A 20,442-nucleotide genomic window follows, 5' to 3' on the forward strand; every position below is an offset into this window, starting at 1 on the left:
TGAAGGGCGTCCCAGGTCATTGCACGTTTCTGATTTTTCCTAATCTTTGCTAATTAAACAAAAATTTAAATTTCAAATGGGACTCATTTTCATTAGCTTTATTTTCTCTCTCCTTTTTATCTGGGCATGGTGCTGTGCTCTGTCCCCCCCACCCCCCCCCACCCCCCCCCACCCCCCCCCACCCCCCCCCACCCCCCCCACCCCACTTTCCGCCATGTCCTCTGCCTCACTGCAGAAAAAGGGGCGAGTACATTCTCCTTTTTTTTTTTTTTTTTTAATTTTTTTTCAACGTTTATTTATTCTTGGGACAGAGAGAGACAGAGCATGAACAGGGGAGGGGCAGAGAGAGAGGGAGACACAGAATCGGAAACAGGCTTCAGGCTCTGAGCCATCAGGCCAGAGCCCGATGCGGGGCTCGAACTCGCAGACCGCGAGATCGTGACCTGGCTGAAGTCGGACGCTTAACCGACTGCGCCACCCAGGCGCCCCTGTACATTCTCCTTTTGAAGAGAACTACTTCCTGATTGGGATCTAAGAAAAAAAAAAATCCTGTTAGCCACTGTGTTAGCTCCTGTTTAACATTTTTTGCACAGTTCTCCTGGTCGATGATGTGGTGGCCAGTATTAATGAATATGTTGACCCCCAGTCAAGGAGAACCCTCTGGACCCCACGGGCTTCTGAAAATCAAACCCGGCACCCATTTTGTTTCACACCTGCCCTGAAGCACTGCTAAGTAGCTGGGAATAAATAGTAGGGGAGGAATACAGACACTCTCCCTGGGCTGAGGAATTCTGGTTTGCAAGGGAGGGTGAGAACATTGCAGAGAATGTGCAGAAGGTGCTGGTAAGCACGGGTTTTTCCGGAGCCTGCAAATGGAGTTTCCTACAGCACCCTGAGGACTGACATTCACGACTCACCCCCCACCGTGGGGAGGAAATACTGTGGCACCTTGAGGCGACTTCCAAATTGCCAATGAGATTAAATTACATTTAGAATCATTTTCCTATTAAGGGCTATGTTATTTCTATTCTGCTACTTTGCAAACTGACGATTCACGTATTCTGTCTCATTCTAATGCTAATCCCAAGTTTCCCGTGGATGAACTGGAATGTGTAGGATGTTGCCAAACTTCCCTTCCTATTTTTCTTCTCTTTTTTTCACCCCATTCTGAAAGCCCACACTCCAGACCCTGTCCCTGTCCCAAGAAGTTGTGTATCCTTGTGCGGATTCTCTCTCTCTCTCTCTTTCTCTTTTTTGGTTCCAGCTGGTCTGCACCATTGAGGAAGTACCTTTGCAGGGGTGCATGTACTTCAGAGAGTCACTGTCCCATTGGGTTTCCGCTTTGCATGTGGGCAAATATATGGTAGAGAATGAGGAGATGAGAGCAGGCCAGAGGCCAGCAGAAGCATTCACAAATTAAGGTCCTATTAAAGTGAGTAAAACCTACAGCTTGATGACAAGCATTGATATATAAACTCTTGACCGAACTTCTGCTCCTCCAAGACTCAGCAATGCAAAGCAATTTAATAAAATGCAAATTTGTGGTGTTCACCTACAGACACTAAAACCGGGCGGGGTGTAGACTGGGGTCCCAACAAGTTTATAATTAGGCTTGACAATGAATGGAGTGTAGTATTGCCTACATTTTCTAGTGTTTTTCTTCCCTGATGTTGCTTCTCAGTTAGGCGTCCGTGTCCACAGAATGGCTTACGGTGACAAGCTTTGGTCTCTGTCACACTGACTGCACTGTGGCAGTTTGCTCTTGGTGCTGTGACAAATTGCCATAAACTTAGTTGCTTAAAACAACGGGGTCGTTATCGTACAGTTCTCCAGGTCAGAGGTCTGAAATTAGTTTTACTGGACCAAAATCAAGGCGTCCATGGGATGCAACCTATGGGGGAAGCATTTCTTGGCTTGTGGCCTCCTTCATCCACGCTCAAAGTCAGCAATAGTAGATTGATTGAGTCCTTCTCACACGAGCGTTTTCCTGGGCATCTCACTCTCTTCTCTCTTCTACTCATAAAGGCCATTGCACCTACACTGAGACCAGCCAGATAGGACTGGTCCCCCATCTCAAGGTCCTTAACTTAATCATATCTGCAAAGTCCCTTTTACTATATCAGGTAACATATTCACATGTTCTAGGGATTATGACAGGCACATCTTGTGGGGGACCATTATTCAGTCTGCCACATATACTAAAATGCAGATATTTTCCTTTTTTAAAAAAATAATTTTGTGCTATATCAACATCTGGATGAACAAGCAAAAACATACACAGATTTATTTTTAGAGTCTTGAGCATTTTTACATTCACATGCTTATTTTTTTTTTTAAGTGACAAATTTGGGAACATGATTTAGGCCCAGTGTTTTACTGCATCAAAACTGCCTCTCGGGAGTCATGAGCCAGACCACAGCTCTGACTTTTCCCCATTTTACAGCAGAGCCTCTCCTCTGGGTGGGAGCTAGGGTCAGCCCTCTGCTACAAGAGCGGGGAGAAGGCTTCCTGTCTGTGCATCAGCCCAGGTGGAGATAGGTCTGCACACCTACACCCTTCACAGCACAGGGGCCGAGGAAGGGGCCGAGTGAGCCAAAGAGTGGCATTGCTGGTTTGGCCATGAATGCCTGGACCTTCCCTGGGATGTTGGGGGTAAGAGAGCACTGAATTTGAGGATCCATCAATGGGACCACAGCACTCCCAGGGAGAGAATGCTGTCTTGGAATCAGACCCTTCCTCCTAGTTATGATTCAGAGTTAATTGGCATTTTTGATGAAGGCAAATGAACTTCAGGACACCCTTAGTCTACCTTTTTATACCTTTTGAATGAATGAGACCTGAAGGAAGGAGGTTGGGGGTATATTGGCAGCTCATCACAGAAGGTACATTTCTGTTTCTTTTAGCAGTATTGGAATTTTTTCTTTTTAAATGTTTATTTATTTTGAGAGAGAGAGAGAGAGCTCGAGCATGAGCGGGGGAGGGGCAGAGAGAGAGAGACTCCCAAGCAGGGGGACCGGGCACAGGTTTGCCCTCCAGGAGCACCACACAAATGCACAGATTAGTCCCAGCTGGTTGCAAGATCACCAACTGTGACCTTTTGCACAACCAGCTTGTGAGTATTTGTGCCACAGAGGACCAAGGTCAGGACCAGGAAACCTTCTTTACGTTCTTTAAGAGCCACTTCCTGAGTGGCACCTTGCGTTTTTCCTCCCGATCATCTTTCTAAATTGGTGTCACAGACACTAGGTCAATTTTAATATATTCCTGGAGACCTAAAACACTGTGCTCTTTTGATTCTGGGGGAAAAAGAGTGAGGGGTGAGACAAGAGCTTCTAATCTATTTTGATATGGTACCTGGGAATTCAGGTCCACACCCTCACCTAATTCTCAATTATGAATGTGGACCACAGATATGACCCTGGCGTGCACCTTCGATTTCTTTCCTGGAGGAAGTTCTAAAGCAATTGCTTCGGCTAGTGGCTTCCTCTCAGGACTAATCTTCACGCTTACCAGTTGTGTTTGGTTTATCCCTTTCTTATTAGGGGATTAATCTTATGACAAGAGTTTAACTCTTAGCATCCAGTATGCCATCTGGCAATGTGAGCGAGGCAGCCCTCTCTGGCTCTTCCCTTCCAATGTCCTTTGTGGACTGCTCTTCGTTCTTCGGCTCCCTGAACATGGATACTCTCAGAGTTCCAGCTACAGCCCTTATTTCCTGTCATTCCCTCCAAGAAGTCTCCTCTCATCAGTGTTTGCGGTGGGTTGAGCATAATGATGAGTGCTTTCCACGCTGTGGTAGTTTCCTAGGGTTGCCATAACAAATTGTCATAAACTGGGAAGCGTAGAACCACAGGAATGTATTCTCTCAGGGTTCTGGAGGCCAGAGTCCAAAATCAAGGTAGGGACAAGGTTAGTTCCTTCTGGGAACTCCAGTGGGGAGGGTAATCTGTTTCATGCCTCTTAGCATCGGTGGTGACTGGTAACACTTGGCATTTCTTGGCTCACAGCTGCATCACTCCAGCTTCTGCCTCCATCATCACATGACATTCTTCCTGTGTGTCTGTGTCCAACTTTCCTTCCTTTGAATTGCTGGATCGATTAGGGCCCGTCCGAATCCAGCATGATCTTATTTTACCTGATTACATTGTCAAAGACCCTATTTTCAAATAAGGTCACCTTACCAGGCTCTGGGTAGACATGAAGTTTTGCAAGATACTGTTCAACTCAGTGCACGTGCATGATCTCATTGAATCTTCATGCCAACCTTATTAGCCCCAATTTATGCAGGAAACAACTGATTACTTCCAGATCTCCAACTTTGTTACGTCCAAATCTTAGTAAACATCTCCACCGAGATGTTGCACTGGCACTTGAAGGTCAGTATTCCCGAATCAAACTCATCATTGCCCCCCAACCCCCCAAACATGGAGGCCTAGAATACAACAGCTCTGGAATGTCTGTTAGGGACAATAAAAGGCCTCTTCGGATGGGGCTCTTTGAAGCTGCTTTTGCGTTGCACTTAATGTAAGATTGAAAACAAATATTAATTGCCCATATCTAAGAATGATGGGTATCGTTGCTGACTTAAAAGAGGACAGTGACAGGAGGAATGATAGATTTAAGAAAATACTAAGGAGACAGATTCACTGGGTCCTAGAAATGGAGATAGATGGCAGAGAGGTGCCAAAGACGTCTTTGCACCACAGGGTGGATGGCAGGGCTATTCACATGCCCGTGCGCACGCGCGCACACACACACACACACACACACACACACACACACACACACACACACAGGATTTTGAGGGCAATGAGTTTGCTTTTTTCAAGTAAAATCTTACATGGAACCTAAAATAGGAATGGAGCGGCTTTGGTTGAAAAGGGACAGGGTCTTCTCCCTTCACCCTCTCCCTGTGAAGGTACCTACAGCACCTGCACAGAACATTAGGTAAGTTACTGCCTTCAGGTGTTCTTCTCACTCTGAACAAGAAACCACTGACACCATTCCAGACACACAGACTTCGATCCTATTTCAAAAGTGTTTCTAAGAAAGATCCTCACGGCCTCTCTCCACCCTCATTTCCCGATGTGCAATATTCTTCTAAGTGGGGTGCTGTTCTTTATCTAGAATCTCAAAGCAACCCCCCACCCTGTACCGTTTAACTTCTTCTGCCCTTGGTCAGTTGTCACGTGGCCTTGGATGCCCTGTTAGAAGACCCTCCATCTGGTGAAAAAAGACGGTCTGGTTTCCTTTAGAGAGAGAAGGTCAAGTTTGACTCTTGGCACTGTGCCTGCCCTCCGTTAATCCTACAACTTTTATCAGTGCAGACGTGACTCCTAATTTTCCAGAATTCCAAGAAGTGGTTCATTCAGAGGAAAAAAGGAAGAAAAATATAGGGCACAAGGAAGCTGGTGAGACCCCGGGCTGCAGGGCAGAAAACTGTCCCAAGCCTATATAGGGGCAGAGCCAGAGCTGGGCTCTTGGGCAACCCATAGCTCTGTGTTTACCCAGATTTGAGAATAAGGCTCTTCAAGTTTAATTAAAAACAGGATGTCCCTGCTGGGCCTCTCATTGACATTGCTAAAAATAAGCAGGAAAGTAGCCTGGCCTCTTCATGGTTTAATCCCATTAAATTTGGGGAGGGGGGGTAGTAGAGCTAATAAAAGACATGATTTGTTTCAGATTGCTGTCTGGCATTGTGTCTTTTCTCCCTGTGCTGTGGAGTCCTAGATTCTGAAGTTCTAATGCAATCAGCTCTGGGTTATTGATGCCGTGGGAAGGGGACAGACGATTTCCCAAATGTGGTTTTGCCTGGTTGCCATCTACTTACTCACTCTTGGGACCACAGGGACTTGTCACCTCAGCTCTTTGCTCACTGCTCTGGTGCCACACACATCAGAGACCTGGTTTTGTGAATAATCCACTAACCCCTGTCTGTGAGTTGATGCACATTAAAAAAAAAAAAAAAAATTCTAATCTAGGGCCATGAAAGAGCTGTCTGGAATGTGAGCCTCTCGAAGGAGCCCTCACTTCCTCCTCAACTTTACAATATGCTCAGACATTGTGCCTCTTGCCCAATTCCAGAAGTCCTGTTTGCAAATATACTGAGGTAAGGGCATCCTGACTTTCTTCATTGCTTTGTTTTGATTTGGATTTTGGTTTTTATATTAGCCCATCTTTATTTCTCTGTTCCAACCCCACTCCTTTGGCCTAATAGCAAAAGGCTAAATCTCTTAAAGACCTTCTGTTGAGTGTGGGAACCTCGTTTTCTAACACAAATTCATCTGTTCATTTGATCTTTCGTTTGTTCAACCAAGAGTATTAAGGGACTAATCTCTGGATTATTGCACAGTTGACTTCCCATCAGAATTCCAAGAAGGAGAAGAATTTCATGAGCCCCAGCTCTTAGAGGCTGGGAGTTCCAAGGAATGCTCCCGACCAGTGAGTTTACTCACCATCATGGGAACCAGAGGTAGTGTAAGTAAAGGCTTTTGTAACAGTCAGACATCGCTGGAGTCACTGCACCCATCTAAATGGTGCTTTGGGTCACCAATATGGTGTCTCCCTAGCCTTCTACCAGAGGACTGGTGAGATACACAATAAGAAAGACCATATCGGTCATGTTGATAGTTGACTGCCACCACCTAGCACGTAGTAGACACTCAATAAATGATGAGTAAATTATTAATGACAGTTTTTAAATTCTCTGACCACCATTGCCTGCAAGTAAGGGAGTAGGCATGGATTTGGGGAGTAGGTGCAAATAGAATCAAATTTAATATCGCTTCTCTCTTTTGGTTGCTTATTGGAGAAATACAAATACCCTCATCTGATCGGGGGCCCCAGTGGTCTGTCCTGAGCTGCTCCAGAGCCACATCTTGTACCGTATCCCCCACACTCCCTCAGCCTTCTTGCCATTCTTCCTACCTGGGTGTCTATGCACCTGTTTCCTCTGTCGCTTTTCTCTGTAAGCTGTCCACTTCCTTCATCTTTTTGCTTTCCTCACTCCTCGGGGAGGACTGCCCTCATCCTCCCGGCAAGGAGTGTTCCCCCGTTACAACATCTCATAAGACCATGCACCCTCCTTTGTAGCACTTTCCTCAACAAATGTTTTACACTCATTTCTTTGATTGTTTAAATAATGTCAGTCTGCCTTATTTAACAGTAAACCTTTGAGGGCAAGGATGGGGTAGATAGGCCTGCTATGTGACAGCTGATTGACAAATAGTTGGGGAATGACTGAGTGAATGGATGAATGACAAAAGGAGAGGGGGTAAATTGAGATCAGGGGTTTTCCCACCTGGAGTCCGTGGACGGGCTCCTGAATCCATGAGCCCCTGAAGCTGTCTGTAACAGTGAGTGGAGATCCACGAGCATGTGTGCCTGGTTCCTGAGCGGAGAGCCCGTAGCTTTTGATAGACTGAAAAATTGTGGGGGCCAAGGGCAGGGTGCCCAGGATGGGCCACTTAGGCATGAAGATTATTTTGAGTTTTTTAATTGAGCATTTGAAACTGAGCAGATTCAAGGAAAGCTCTTTGCCTCCCCCACAGCTGTCTAAAAAGAATTTAGTAGAGGACCCGCTCCAGGAAGAGAGCCGTCACCCCAAAGAGCTACGTTATGGTATGATCTAGGTGTGGTAGACAGGGAGGAACCTAACAGCAAGGCCTGTTTGATCAAAGTCCTCTACGTCCCATGGTTCCCAAGTGTCCCCAGGACACATTTGTTTACCAAACATTTACTCCTTTTCATTTTCCTGTGAATTACAATTTTTCCCTTCCAAGTCCCAGACCCGTGCCCCCTTCTCCTTAGTTCAGGATGACATACATGCCTCATTTCGACTGTCTTTGGAACCTTTGATGTCTGTGTGGATTCCCCATGTGCACAATATTACATCTGATTTCCTCCTGTTTGTCTCTTGTCAGCTCGAGTCTCAGTCCAATTAGAGGGCTTTTGAAGGGCAGAGGAAAGTCTCCCTCCCCAACAGAATCTTTAAGGGGTTTCACATGAGTATGTTTAATTATATACAGAGAGGGAGGAAGTAAAGAGAATGGGAAACTGAGAAAAGCATAACAAGAGGAGAAAGGGGAACTTTATAACGAGAAGCAGAATAGAACACTGAGAGTAGAGGAAGAGCCTGAGAGGAGGCGATGGGGGGGCTGGGGACAGTTATTCCTGAATGAATCCTTCAAACTTCTGAGCCCAAGTCTGTGCAAAGCCCTGTGTTAGGAACTGTCAGGGGTTCAGTGAATAGCCAGATCAGACTGCCACCATCCCATCTAAGAGGAGAATGTTGCTGGTAGCTGCAGTTCGAGCAAATGGGATGGCATGATCCAAGAGAGGCTTTGAATAGAGCCATTTGCTAGCACAGAGGAAGGGAAATTACACATAGAAGGAAGACCCTGGAAGACTTCCTGGAGGAGGGTAACATTTCAACCTGCCCTTAACACATGAGTAGGATTTTTGGGAGAGGGAGAGGGCCAGGTGAGCACTGAGATAAGGGAAGAGCATAACAGAGCTGCTGCTGGTCCAGGAAACCAAGGTGGGCGTTGGGCAGGTTGTCGAGCTCTGGAGAGGACTTCTGCTCTCTGCTGCCGTCACCAAATGTTCACCTGGTCCAGGAACTCTGAGCACCTGTCTTCCTGTTTGTAAAAAGAACTCTATCTTTATGGGCTTTTCTAGTTCCCTCCAGGAGTCAGGTGTCCCCAGAAGCTTGGCATTTGGCACTGTAGGCCCAGCACAGATGGCGGTGTAGACCCGGGCTAGAGTGGACAGCAAGTAGGGGTCCAGGAGGAAGACAGAGTGTGGTTTGTTTCATGCCTTCACTGCACACTTCCATGAACGTTTCCTGAGGGAGCTATGGCCAAGTTTACCCCAGTGACACCCACGATCTGAGACAGAGCTGTAACTCTGAGCTTGACTTTTCTCCCAGGCAGAATCACTGTGGAGGCCACCCTGGAGTTGAGCAAGGGCTTTGGGGGGGGGGGGGGGTTTCAGACAGACTCAGGGAACCTGGCCTGAGGGATCCCTATGGTGTGGAATCCGCCCAAGGGTGAACCCTGGGTGAGTCAGTTTTTCATTCCTCATTTATTGATTGGGATTAGAACATTCGCCGCCTTTTTCTCCAGAATGAGGCAGAGTTTATCCTAAAAAAGACTGTAAAGCAAGTTAAGTTGAGCCTTTAGTATCAATTTTTTTTCTCTCACACATTTCTCATTGGAAAACTACTTTCTCTCAGCTGGCTTCTTTTCTCCCCTCCCTCCAACTATCCCATGGCATCTGAAGCTCCAGAACTTTCCAGATTTTTTTATGCCCACCCTCCTGCAAAATCTACTTTTTCTAAAACTGCTTCCCCAGACGAAAGTAGCCAGAGTGAATCTGATTAGCAAAGTCATGGCCTGGGGATAAAAACAGTGACTTTACATTATTTCCAAATCAAATCCACATTTGACAACTGCCACATTCCAAGCCTTTACTGAGTACCACACGGGCTCCACTATGGTGGGGGAGACAGCTTCAGTATTGCATACGAAACTCAGTCAAACCCTCTGTTGCTCATCAGATTTACCCAATTTATCTTAAGCCTTGAGCTGCTAACTTATTTAATACAAAGCTTGGATGGCGGCTTGCCTCCATCTTGGGGATGCCCGGGAGCTTGCTGGAAAGGAATGTGAGGTGATTGCCACATATGGGGGCAGGGGGAGGGGGAGAGGATTGGGATGGATTAGTAATGTCTGCCTGGGAGAAGACATGCGCGGACATTTGCAGGCCATCATGGGTTTATTATGCTTGAGAGACCAAGGTGGAGAGACCCACCTGTCTTTCTGACCTGAGGACTGTTATCCACAGCCTTGCTTTTAGAAGTGGTGTTCTCAGGATAGCAACAGCAGCATCACACGGGAGCTTGTTAGAAATGCAGAATCCCAGGGGCACCTGGGTGGTTCATCCAGTTAAGTGTTGACTTAGGCTCAGGCCATGGTCTTGCCCTTTGTGAGTTCCAGCCCCGTGTTGGGTAGGCTCTGTGCTGACAGCTCAGAGCCTGGATCCTGCTTAGGATTCTGTGTCACCCTCTCTCTCTGCCCCTCCCCTGCTTACACTCTGTCTCTCTCTCTCTCTCTCAAAAATAAACAAACATTAGGGGCGCCTGGGTGGCGCAGTCGGTTAAGCGTCCGACTTCAGCCAGGTCACGATCTCGCGGTCCGTGAGTTCGAGCCCCGCGTCAGGCTCTGGGCTGATGGCTCGGAGCCTGGAGCCTGTTTCCGATGCTGTGTCTCCCTCTCTCTCTGCCCCTCCCCCGTTCATGCTCTGTTTCTGTCTGTCCCAAAAATAAATAAAAAACGTTGAAAAAAAAAATTTAAAAAAAAATAAAAAATAAACATTAAAAAAAAATTTTTAAAAAAGTGCAGAATGCCAGGCCCCCATTACCCCCACCCCGCCCTGATCAATCAGATTCTGCATTTTCACAAGATCCCCAGGGGATTCATATGCACAAGAAAGTCTGAGACACAGGGGTCTAGTGGGTCTTCCTGCCAGGTTCTCACTGCTGGAGCAAGCAAGTTTAGTCACTGCACATCGGTTTTCTACAACAGATCGGCAGGAATGGGACTAGCTCCCTGGGCTAATGGAGGATGTCCCATTCACCCCTACATTTGGGAGGTTTAATAATAAGGCTGTTATGTTTCTGGCTTATACGTTGTTTCTGTCCCCAGGCGATCTATAAGATGGTTTCCTCTGTAATGAAAATGCCTGAAGACGAGTCAACCCCAGAGAAAAGGACAGAAAAGATCTTCCGCCAGATGGACACCAACAGAGATGGTAGGCGGCCAAGGCTGCTTTGCTCTGCTCAGTGGGGACTGCTGGAGGGGCTGGGGCCACCCAGGCAGGGCAGTGCCACCCGAGGGCAAGATACTGGCCGCAAAGACGTGGCTTTCAGCTCTTTGTGAAACTGGCTCATCCCGCATGCTCCCTGGTAGTACAGGACAGAGAAGGACCGAGGTGGGAACAGGCCTAAGCCACAGCAGGCTGGATCCCTGCAGGCCAGCTAATCAGAAAGCAGAGAGGGACTTGGTGCTACTCCACTCAGACCCTGGCCTTTCACCCCAGCCTGCCCAGGGGGTGTGGTTGGGCTCTTCTGCGCATGCCCTAAGGTGTTGGTTTCCTGGAGTCTGGTCTTCCCCAGCCCTTGTGGGGAAGGGGAGGAGGGGAGGGAGGTGGCCAGCAGTTTCCACCCTGAGGGTGCCATCCACAATTCAGACCCAACAAGAGGAATCAGAACAATCCCAAGTGAAAAGGAAGAGTGGATTTCAAACTCAAGGACAGTGGGTTTTAGATATTGGGTTGCCAGATAAGTTATAGGAGGCCTAATCAACTCTGAATTTTGGATAAACAAATGATTTTCTTTCTAGAAGTATGCCCTGTGAAATATACGGGACATACTTATATGAGAAGAATTCTTGTTTATTTGAAATTCAGTGTTTAACTGGGCATCCTGTATTTTATCTGCCAAATCTGGCCACCCTATTTAGACGGGACACCTGAATTTAAAGCGCTGAGCGCTGAGTCTGGTACATAAGAAACCCACGCGTCAGGCAGGGTAACACTTGCTATTGTTACCAGCTCCCCTGATTCCCTGGGCGTCCCCAGCAAATCTTGTCCGTGACGTGCGAACGCTCTTGCATCCCCCAAATGGTGCTGGTGGACAGAATGACAGGAGGCTTTGTAGTACAGGGAGCCTCTCTTTCTACTCCACGCGCCTCTGGGGCACCAGCTGCCTGAGACTCTGGCTTTTTGCAGGGTGCGGACCAATCTGTTTGCTCTGCTTCCTGCCCAAAGGTGCTATCACATCCGACTTCCCCTTACGCACCTTAATTCACGGCAGATAGTTTGTTTTGCGAAGACAAAACAAATGGGGTTGTTTGTTAATGAACTTGATTTTCAACTGCACGTTTTGCTGGTGCTCCAGGGGAGCACAGGTGGGTTTGTGTCCTGCTCTAGGGCCCAGCCCCCTGGCAGGAAGAGAGCTATAGGATGAGCGAAGGTGCAGGTGCTTGGAGGACAAAACTTTCGTGTGTGCTGCTCATAGGCAGGGAGTTAGAGGCTCGCTATAATGGTGTCCTGGGGTCCTGACTGGGGCAGCACTCGGGGAACACATCCCGCTGCTAAAAGCCCGGTGCTTTCCTAAGGGGCAAAAGTGGGGAGGGGGCGGGAGCCTGGAGCAGAGGCTTCACCTACAGTCTCCCCACTGTGAGATTCTTCTTGGTGGAGGCTCTTTGCGTGGAGCCCCAGGCCTCAGACTGGAAAAGTCAGGACACACAGGCAACGTAGCCCTGGAGTCTACTCAGAAGCACATGGGGAGTTAATCCAAGAGACCCAGACATAGAGGTGAAATGTTGGGTGTTCCCCGCTGCTTCCGGTCCAGGGTTCCCAAGGCTTACCTTTGGAGATGCTCAAGTGTTCAAGTGGCCATTGCCCTCTGCCTTTGCTCACGCCAGCCTTTCAAACCTAACAAGTCTTCACCATTTTAACCACGGTTAGAGCAGGGGCAGGACACAAAGCCTAGAGGTGGCCTGCTCTATATTAAAAATAAATAGATGCATAAAAGCCCACCTTTCTCCTCCTCGTAGCTAAAGTAGATTTGGTTAAATGAGAACTAGGTGCTGGGGGAGTGGGTTGTGATGAAGGGGAAGACATATTTATTGATGTCTCTGAGTATGGGGTGGTGAAGGCTTCCATAGGCAGTATCCTTTCTGTCTGGGTCTGCAATAAGTGGAGAAGTAAGAGACAATCCTTGAGGATGGATTTTGTTGGGGGCGGGGGGGGGGGGGCGGGTAGAGCCTAGTGTGAGAGCCTGAGGGCATTCGGACAAGACCCACAGCAACAGGAAGCCCCAGTGGGCATGGGCTGTCCTCAGGGGCAGGGGGAGCAGGTCCCTTGTGGGAGCTCCTATCAAGAGCAGGCCCAGCAGCTCTTCCCAAGGAGGGACCCTTCTGGAAGCATCAGCAATGGTGGAGAAGCTTTGTGCCGCCCCCACCCTCCACAACAGTATGACAGAAGGGAATTCAATATATATTCCAGCTTACTCAGAAAGAAAAGGGACACACAGATAGGAATGGGATCGCAGGAGGCCAGGTGTCCCTCCTCTAGCCTGTTGTTTGACCCAAAGGACCCGGCGGGGCATCCGTCTGCCTCGTGCGAACACCCCTTTATTCTCCTTACTTTGGATGGAGGGGCAGCCTCCTCCCATGTTGTCCAAAAGAAGGTCCTCCCCCCAGATGTCTGCGAGGGCCCCTCGGCTCACGTGCAAGCAGAGGGATTCTTGCAGCAGACCTAAGTGTACCCGAAGGAGGCCAGCAGGCTCTGGGAACCGTGGGAATCCCGTGACGGCTTTGGTGCTGACAGAGCACAGCTCATTCTCCTAAAAATGCAAAGGCCAGGGGCGCCTGGGTAGCTCAGTCCGTTAAGCATCAGGGGCTCTGTGCTGACAGCACTGAGCCTGCTTGGGATTCTCTCTCTCCCTCTCTCTAAAATGATGATAATAATAATAATAATAATAATAATAATAATACAAAGGCCAGATAACTGTTCACAAATACTGAATGAGAACCTCCCACCCCCTCCTGGGAGCCTGGAGCTGGAAGAGCTATGAGGGCAGGGGTCCTGTCAGGGCCACCTGCCACCAGGTCAGCGATGGGCTCCCAGGAAGCAGGGTGCTGTGCTAGGTGCTAGCTTTGCGGTGATGAGCCGCGCCCTGCCCCATGGGTCTCAGGCGGGAAGGGCAGAGGGTGTGACCGCAGGGGAGAAGGTGAGCGGTCGCCACCACCAAGATGCAGTGGGACGACCGTAAGGCCCTGTAGCTGCCACCAGCCACCGCTCACCTGTCCTCTTGCTTTCTAGGAAAACTGTCCCTGGAGGAATTCATCCGAGGGGCCAAGAGCGACCCGTCCATAGTGCGCCTCCTGCAGTGTGACCCCAGCAGTGCCGGCCAGTTCTGAGCCCCGCGCCCTACGGATCGTAGAGCTGCTTGTGTTCCCTTTCGATCTTCCTTTTTAACAAGTTTGTCTTTTTTTTTTTTTTTTTTTTTTTTTGCCAAACAATATTGATGGTGATGCTGCCCCCCCGTGAGGTCAGATGCACCTTCCTCCGTGACGCCTTCAGCTTCCTTTGTTGTGGGAATGCCCGGAGCCCCAATCGCTTGTGGCCGAGCATGGACAGTGCTGTCTTGCACAGACCTTGTGGTGTTCGTTGTTCTATGATTTTTCCATCGCTATTATTATTGTCATTTTTCTTCTGATTCCAATGTCTCTGTTCGGAAACCGAAGACTCGGGGAGGCAAGAGAAGGGAAAACAATTCGGTCCAGTGATTCAATCGCAAGCTTCCAGGGGCTTGTTGGAAAAACAAAACTCCCCACCCGGGTCTGGAGTCGCACGTGCCCTCGGGGTGATGGTGCCATGTGCTGGGTTCCGCAAGGACAAGGAACCCTCTGGGGCCAGGCTATAGAAGGGACGTGGAGGCGTCCACTCCACCCTCTTCCCCAGCAGGCTGTTGTAGTGTCTAAGCTGTGAACGTGTCAAGGTAAATTCGTAGAGAAGAGGAAAATGATGGCTCAGCTGTTTTCTCACGGCGTTTACACTAGCTGAGCTAAGATGAGTTTCTTTGGAAATTAAACACAAATGGTAACTTATATAACAAAACCAGACCCATCTTGTTGCCTATTGTGATTAAGACAAAAGACTGCTGTACATAAACTATTGGGTATTGCAGACCAAATTAAGTGTTTTGCCTTGTTTAAATGAAATGCATGTTTAGTGAGCACTAATACAATCTTATTACAGAAGACTGTTTTTAGTAGCTTAATGTGAAGTAAGCCAACTATAATGAATGTCTATGTCTTGTTTTAAAGTCATATCTGTCTTTGCACAAATGCACCAATCAACAGGTATATTTTATATATTCCAGAGAAGTACAAAGTCACCATGACTAGGACCCAACCTTAATTTCGAATGCATTTCCAGAGTGGTTGTGCCTGGAGAATAGACTAGGGCAGGTTTAAGTGGGACACGTCCTTGGGAGCCACCAGAAGGTTAATATTTGTGAGAGATGTGAGGTGATGGTTAGCTCACTCAGCCCAGCAGCTCAGTGGTATTAGATTGGAAGTGTGGTACTCTTCTGAATAGATCAATATTCCTTAGACCCGAAAAATATATATATACCATAAATTCTTGGGACTTCCCAGTGGTTTAAGCCACATGTATGATTAGGGAGCTGTATCTGGAATACTGACCTTTTCATGCTCCCAGTGGCCCTTCAAACAACCAGAGGTCGGGCAGCCGGCTGACTCATCATGAAGAAGGCACGGGCCAGTGCGTCTGTGATATCCAGGGCCTGCTATGGGGAATCCCAAAGTACTTTCCATCACCATGTTCTTTGAATGCAGATTTCTATTTTGAGAGGTGACAGTGCAAATTTGCGTCGCTGTTTGGTCTGGCGATCTCACGCACACTAATTGGAATTGAAAGTTAAGAGTAAAAATTGCTGATCACAGGTAAGTCCGTCATATTTTCCCAAGCAGTAGGCATGGGGAAGTCCAAACCCTCAAGGATGTAGATGGTAGACCCTGCCCCAGGAGGAGGCCGAGAGGTCCTTAGTGGGTCTGTCTGCACTGAAGCTACTTCCTGAAGATCATGACCCACAGAAAGACAGAAATAACCATGAGGAAGATGATGTTGAGTCCATTCTAACTCTAGATTCCTCTGTGTTACTTGAGTCCATTTTAACTGGTAGCAAAAATCTGAATTTGTATGGTTGGCCAAAATGAACCAACTTTGCAGAATGAAATTTGGAGGCCTAGACTTGGTAAAATAATCTTTATCTTCCTCTAAGCGTCAGCTCCTCCCAGTCGGTCAGCCCTGAGACTTGCCGAATTCCTCCTTGGGCCGAGTGGTAAGATCTGGGTCTGAAAACCAGGGGATTACCCTAAGAGGCGGAGAGCAGAGGGCGTGAGGGACCCAGCACCTCTGCTGGTCGTGTTCAGGAGGTGCATCCTTCCCCCACCCGGGGGTTGGGAGGGAAAGCCCTTCCTGCTGTGGACTGAAGACCAAATTCCTCCCTTTCAGTTCTCCAAAGAGGGTGGGGAGTCAGTTAATATTTGGGCAAGTCCGCCTGGGCTCTGCCTTCGGTCAGGACATCTTGTTGAGCCAGACTCATCCAGTTCCCTAGAACTGAGAGCTGTAGTGAGAGGGAGGGGAGAGGGGCTCCAGCTGCTTAGGAGAGAAAACAGAGCCAGATGCATGGCTGACGAACACCGACACGCCTGAGATGCACAGAAATAGTCCTTGTCCTGGCCTGCCATTGACCCTGTCTGTATTTTCTCGATGGTTGTTTTTCTCTTCTATTCCTTCCCAGGAAGGGCTTTGTATGTCCAATGCAATGCACTTAAATTTGGCCAAGGGACTCTGCAGCACCCAGAAGGTTGAATGCCTAAAAGTTTATGTCACTCCTTTGCTGGGCTGTTTATTGTCATTGCTGTGTTGAGGGACCTCTGGAAATGGTCTGTTCTGTCTAAAATCAAGGCAGTCTGTGATTTCAAGGGACTGGAATAAAGTGGCTTATGACTTGAAGGATGATACAGAGTGGCCGACTATCCGTTCATACCCTTGTTGAGGGTGGGGAAGGGATGTGGAGGGTGCTGTCCCATCCCATCTCTATGTCCCAGGGGGGCACTTTCCACAAATGGATTTAATAATCTCCAGTTGATCCTTGAACAATGGGGGGGTTGCGGGTACAGACCCCTATGCAGTCAAAAATCCACACATAACTTTTGACTCCCCAAAACATAACTACTAATAGCCTGTTGACCAGAAGCCTTACTGATAACATAGTCAATTCACTCCTATTTTGTATATATGTTATACACTGTATTCTTACAGTAAAGCAAGCTAGAGAAGAAAATGTAAGAAAGTCACAGGAAGAGAAAATACATTTACAGTATTATAAATCTGCATATATGCAGACCCATGTAGTTCGAACCCATGTTGTTCAAGGATCATCTATATATATTCATAGATCCCATCATGTGGAGAGGCCCCCATATCAGTTGACCTTGTGTCTCACTAGCTTGGCATTCAAGCACTTGATTGGGACATAAGGGTTTTGTGCCTCATTGACCATGCTGCCCCAGGTCAATATGCCTGAGTGAGGGTCCAGGTGCTGATACCCGCCTCCCCGCACCGGGCGTGGCTCCTGCCCTAGAGACACGGGAGCCAGGGTTTGTGAGAGGGGAATGGGGAGGTGCCGAGCCCAAAGCCCTGTCCGAAAGCATCCTGGGTCTGCACGTGGGCTTCCTTCTCTCCACTCACTTATTTCTTGGCCCTCACTTTCTTCTCACCGCCTCTCCTTCCTCACAACTGGCGCTGCAAACTCTAGTCCAAACGTTAAGTGCAATGGAAGGCAACTTCCTCTTCAGTGACAGATTGATCTCCTCTTCTCTGCCCTCTAACCTTTTCAGCCTGGAGAAGAGTCCGTAGAAAAGATGATGTGATGCAGACCCCACACCGTCCATGCAATTCGGATCAGGGTGTGTGTTTTGTCGTTGTCATTGGCCCTGCCTCCAGCACAGAAGGCCATTAACCTAGAAAAAAGGGACTGAGTGTCAGCTACAGTAGGTGCCTCATGGGCCATCCAGACCTCCTGTGGGAATGGAGTTGGCCTACAGGGGTTCTGTCTTCACCGTTTGTCCCTACGGACTAGCAATGGTCACGATACTCTCGAGTTTTGAGCCTGTTGCTCATGGCACCGATGGAGAGGTGGCTGGCAGCTGCCAAACAGATCGGGAACCTGCCCTCCTGCACCTGCTGGAGCCAACCTGGCAATTTCCAGCAAATTTCCAAGACTAAGGCTCCTGTTTTCAGGGCATTGTCCTAATACCCCAACTCAACTGGATCCCCTCACAGCCTAGTCCAGGCACGGAGGGGGCATGCCCATTGAGGAGTCATCTGAGAGTTCTCTATGGGAGAGAGATCCCGAGAACTGTCTCTGGAAGAAATGTCGATACTTCACACGTGCCTCTCTTGGCTTGAGTATGCTCAGCACTCTTGTTTTTTGAGGTGGCTCTTCAGCTGCAAGAAAAACAAGAAAAAGAATATCGAGCCTTGTATTTCCCAAGGCAGCAGAGAATCAGCCAAATCTGCCTAAAATAGAAAGGTTTGTTGCGTAATGAAAAGATGTTCAGGCCAAGGGTGTAACCAATGGTACATTAATGTCAAACAGGGTTCTCTACATTTGTTGTTGTTTTTTAAATGTTTATTTGGGGAGGGGGGAGTGGCAGAGGGAGGGAGAGAGAGAATCCCAAGCAGGCTCCATGCTTAGTGTGGACCAGGACTGGGGCTCGATCCCATGACCCTGAGATCATGACCTGAGCCGACATCAAGAGTCAGACGCTCAACCGACTGAGCCCCCCAGGCACCCCAGGTTTCTCTACACTTGAATGCTGACCAAGACTTAGATAGGTCTCGGGTGCTTGCCGCACTCGGTGCGAATGCGCCATGCACGGTCCCAGACATCCCTGGGGTTGCAACCAGCAGTTACTCTGAGAACATTCCATGGTGTGAAGCTAACCCCCTAAGGCAGCTCAGAAGGGGCAAGAGTCTCAGAGAGTCTTATTTCATGCCTTCTTTTCCCAGAACTATTCCAGGAAAGAGAAGGCATTTTAAGAGTTCTAGAGAGGATGGTGAAAATACTTCAAAATTCTGCCCAGCTCAGCCTGCCGACCCTTATTAAATACCAACAGCTACCACCAGTGTATCATACACATGTAGACAGACAGATGGACAGGCTCTATCTTCCCAATACCAGTATTTAATCACTTTACTGAGCTGACACTGAGTGTTCAATGGCGACTCAACACAGTACCAGGCACTATAGTCTTGAAGGCGTGTGTATGTTGGGAGAGTGGAGGTAGGAGTTATTAGCAAAGAAGCAAGCTCACGGTTCAGCTGGTAAGTTTTGTCCAGCACACTGAATACAATCACAGAGTGGCCTACATCTATGTCCATGGCAGAGCAGACATCAAGTTCTTTCTTGAGTGGTGCAGGAGAGGTGTTTGCTACCCAGGGAACAAGCTGGTAACATTTGCCTTTAGTGCCCTTTCAACATCCCCTTCTCTTTTGCTGCTTCTGGCTGATCAGAGCCCCCCCCCCCGTGTTTCCTAGAATTTGAGTCCCCCAAATTAACCCGTGCACCCCTTTAGCAGAGCTCAGAGAAGTGGGGGGATGGAGGACCCTGAGGAAAAAAGGTAGCCTACTAAGTTGGTAGACCAGAAACCCCACTCGGTGAATGTTTACTTGTAAGAATAGAGCCCCAGTGAATCTCTATGGGACACCTTTTAGAAGGAGTTGGCTGTGGTCACCGGGGCGGGGGGGGGGGGGGGGGTGGTGTGCTGTTCCGATCTTACCTTTTGAGAGCCCTGCTAGCTGATTGACAGGCTCTGGCTGCAATCTTTGGAACCACCTTAGCATTTACTCTGAGGCCACATTCTCTGGGGCTGCTCCCAGTGACCGCACATGGTGGAGTGTTAGGACTGGCCATTCCTGCCCCACACAGATTCTTCCTGCAGGTGACCTATACTCGAGGACTCCTCAGGGGCCTGGGTGACGCAGTCTGAAGCTCATCTTACCCAAGCGTCCTTCCCTCCTTCCCTCCCCCCTTCTCTCTTCCCTCTTTCCTTCCTTCCTTTCTTTCCTTTCACAGGGGTTAGTCCACACGCTCTCCCTATCTCTCCCTGCTCACTACCCCTTTAGCCTTCACATGAGTTTCCCAATAAATCTCTTGAATGTCTAATCCCATCCTGGCTTCTGCTTCTTGGACGACCTGAACTGACGCAGTGACCATCCCTTACCCATTCCTGTTGACCCTCAGTTCCATGGGCTCAGACACTCGAGTTGGCAGCCTTCCCAAAGTGAGTTTCACATTGGTGACTTTTCATTACATTGTACAAGAGCTCAGGGTAGGAGGGGTTATATTATGCCTTAGAACTGGGGTGATGACAGAACCCTGGCTCTCCCAGGATGAGCCCTTATTACTGTGCTGATGCCAGGCCACTATCACTTTGGACCTACATCACTGCCTCGGAGGGCAGACTACATCTAACCTGCCTCTTTGTCCCTAGCATGGGGCAAAGTAACGAACTGAATTAGCACAGAGTGAAAGGCAAGAGCCGGGACGGGAGCCTGTGGCCCTGACAACTGGTCATCCTCACCTACCTGACCAGAGTTCCATATTTGGGGGGAGCGGGGGGATGGCGAGGCACACCCAGCACCTTGGCTGCCACCGGCCAAGGGAGGGACTGCCTCAGGACAGATGTGGAGACCAGCTACATCCTTTACAGGACCTACTCAGACCTGTGGGTCCACTTGACCACCCATGGAGGCCGTGGAACATGGGTCATGGCA

At 48.6% G+C, this 20,442-nt stretch overlaps 1 protein-coding gene across 4 annotated transcripts in view; it reads left to right on the plus strand.

Moving 5' to 3' along the window:
• The window catches only part of NCALD (neurocalcin delta), a 404,040-nt gene extending 387,420 nt beyond the window's left edge, over positions 1–16,620 (plus strand). For all 4 annotated transcript variants that reach the window (XM_086695133.1, XM_086695132.1, XM_025922630.2 and 1 more), the window contains 2 exons: positions 10,707–10,812; positions 13,891–16,620. In XM_086695133.1, the coding sequence (XP_086551259.1) occupies positions 10,707–10,812; positions 13,891–13,988 (204 nt within the window). In that variant the 3' untranslated portion in view covers positions 13,989–16,620. The remainder of the gene's footprint in view (positions 1–10,706; positions 10,813–13,890) is intronic.
• Positions 16,621–20,442: the final 3,822 nt, after the last annotated feature.

The sequence above is a fragment of the Puma concolor genome, chromosome F2 (genome assembly GCF_028749965.1).
Source record: "Puma concolor isolate L17-30 chromosome F2, mPumCon1.1.hap2, whole genome shotgun sequence".
In the NCBI taxonomy this organism is placed as follows: Eukaryota; Metazoa; Chordata; class Mammalia; order Carnivora; family Felidae; genus Puma; species Puma concolor.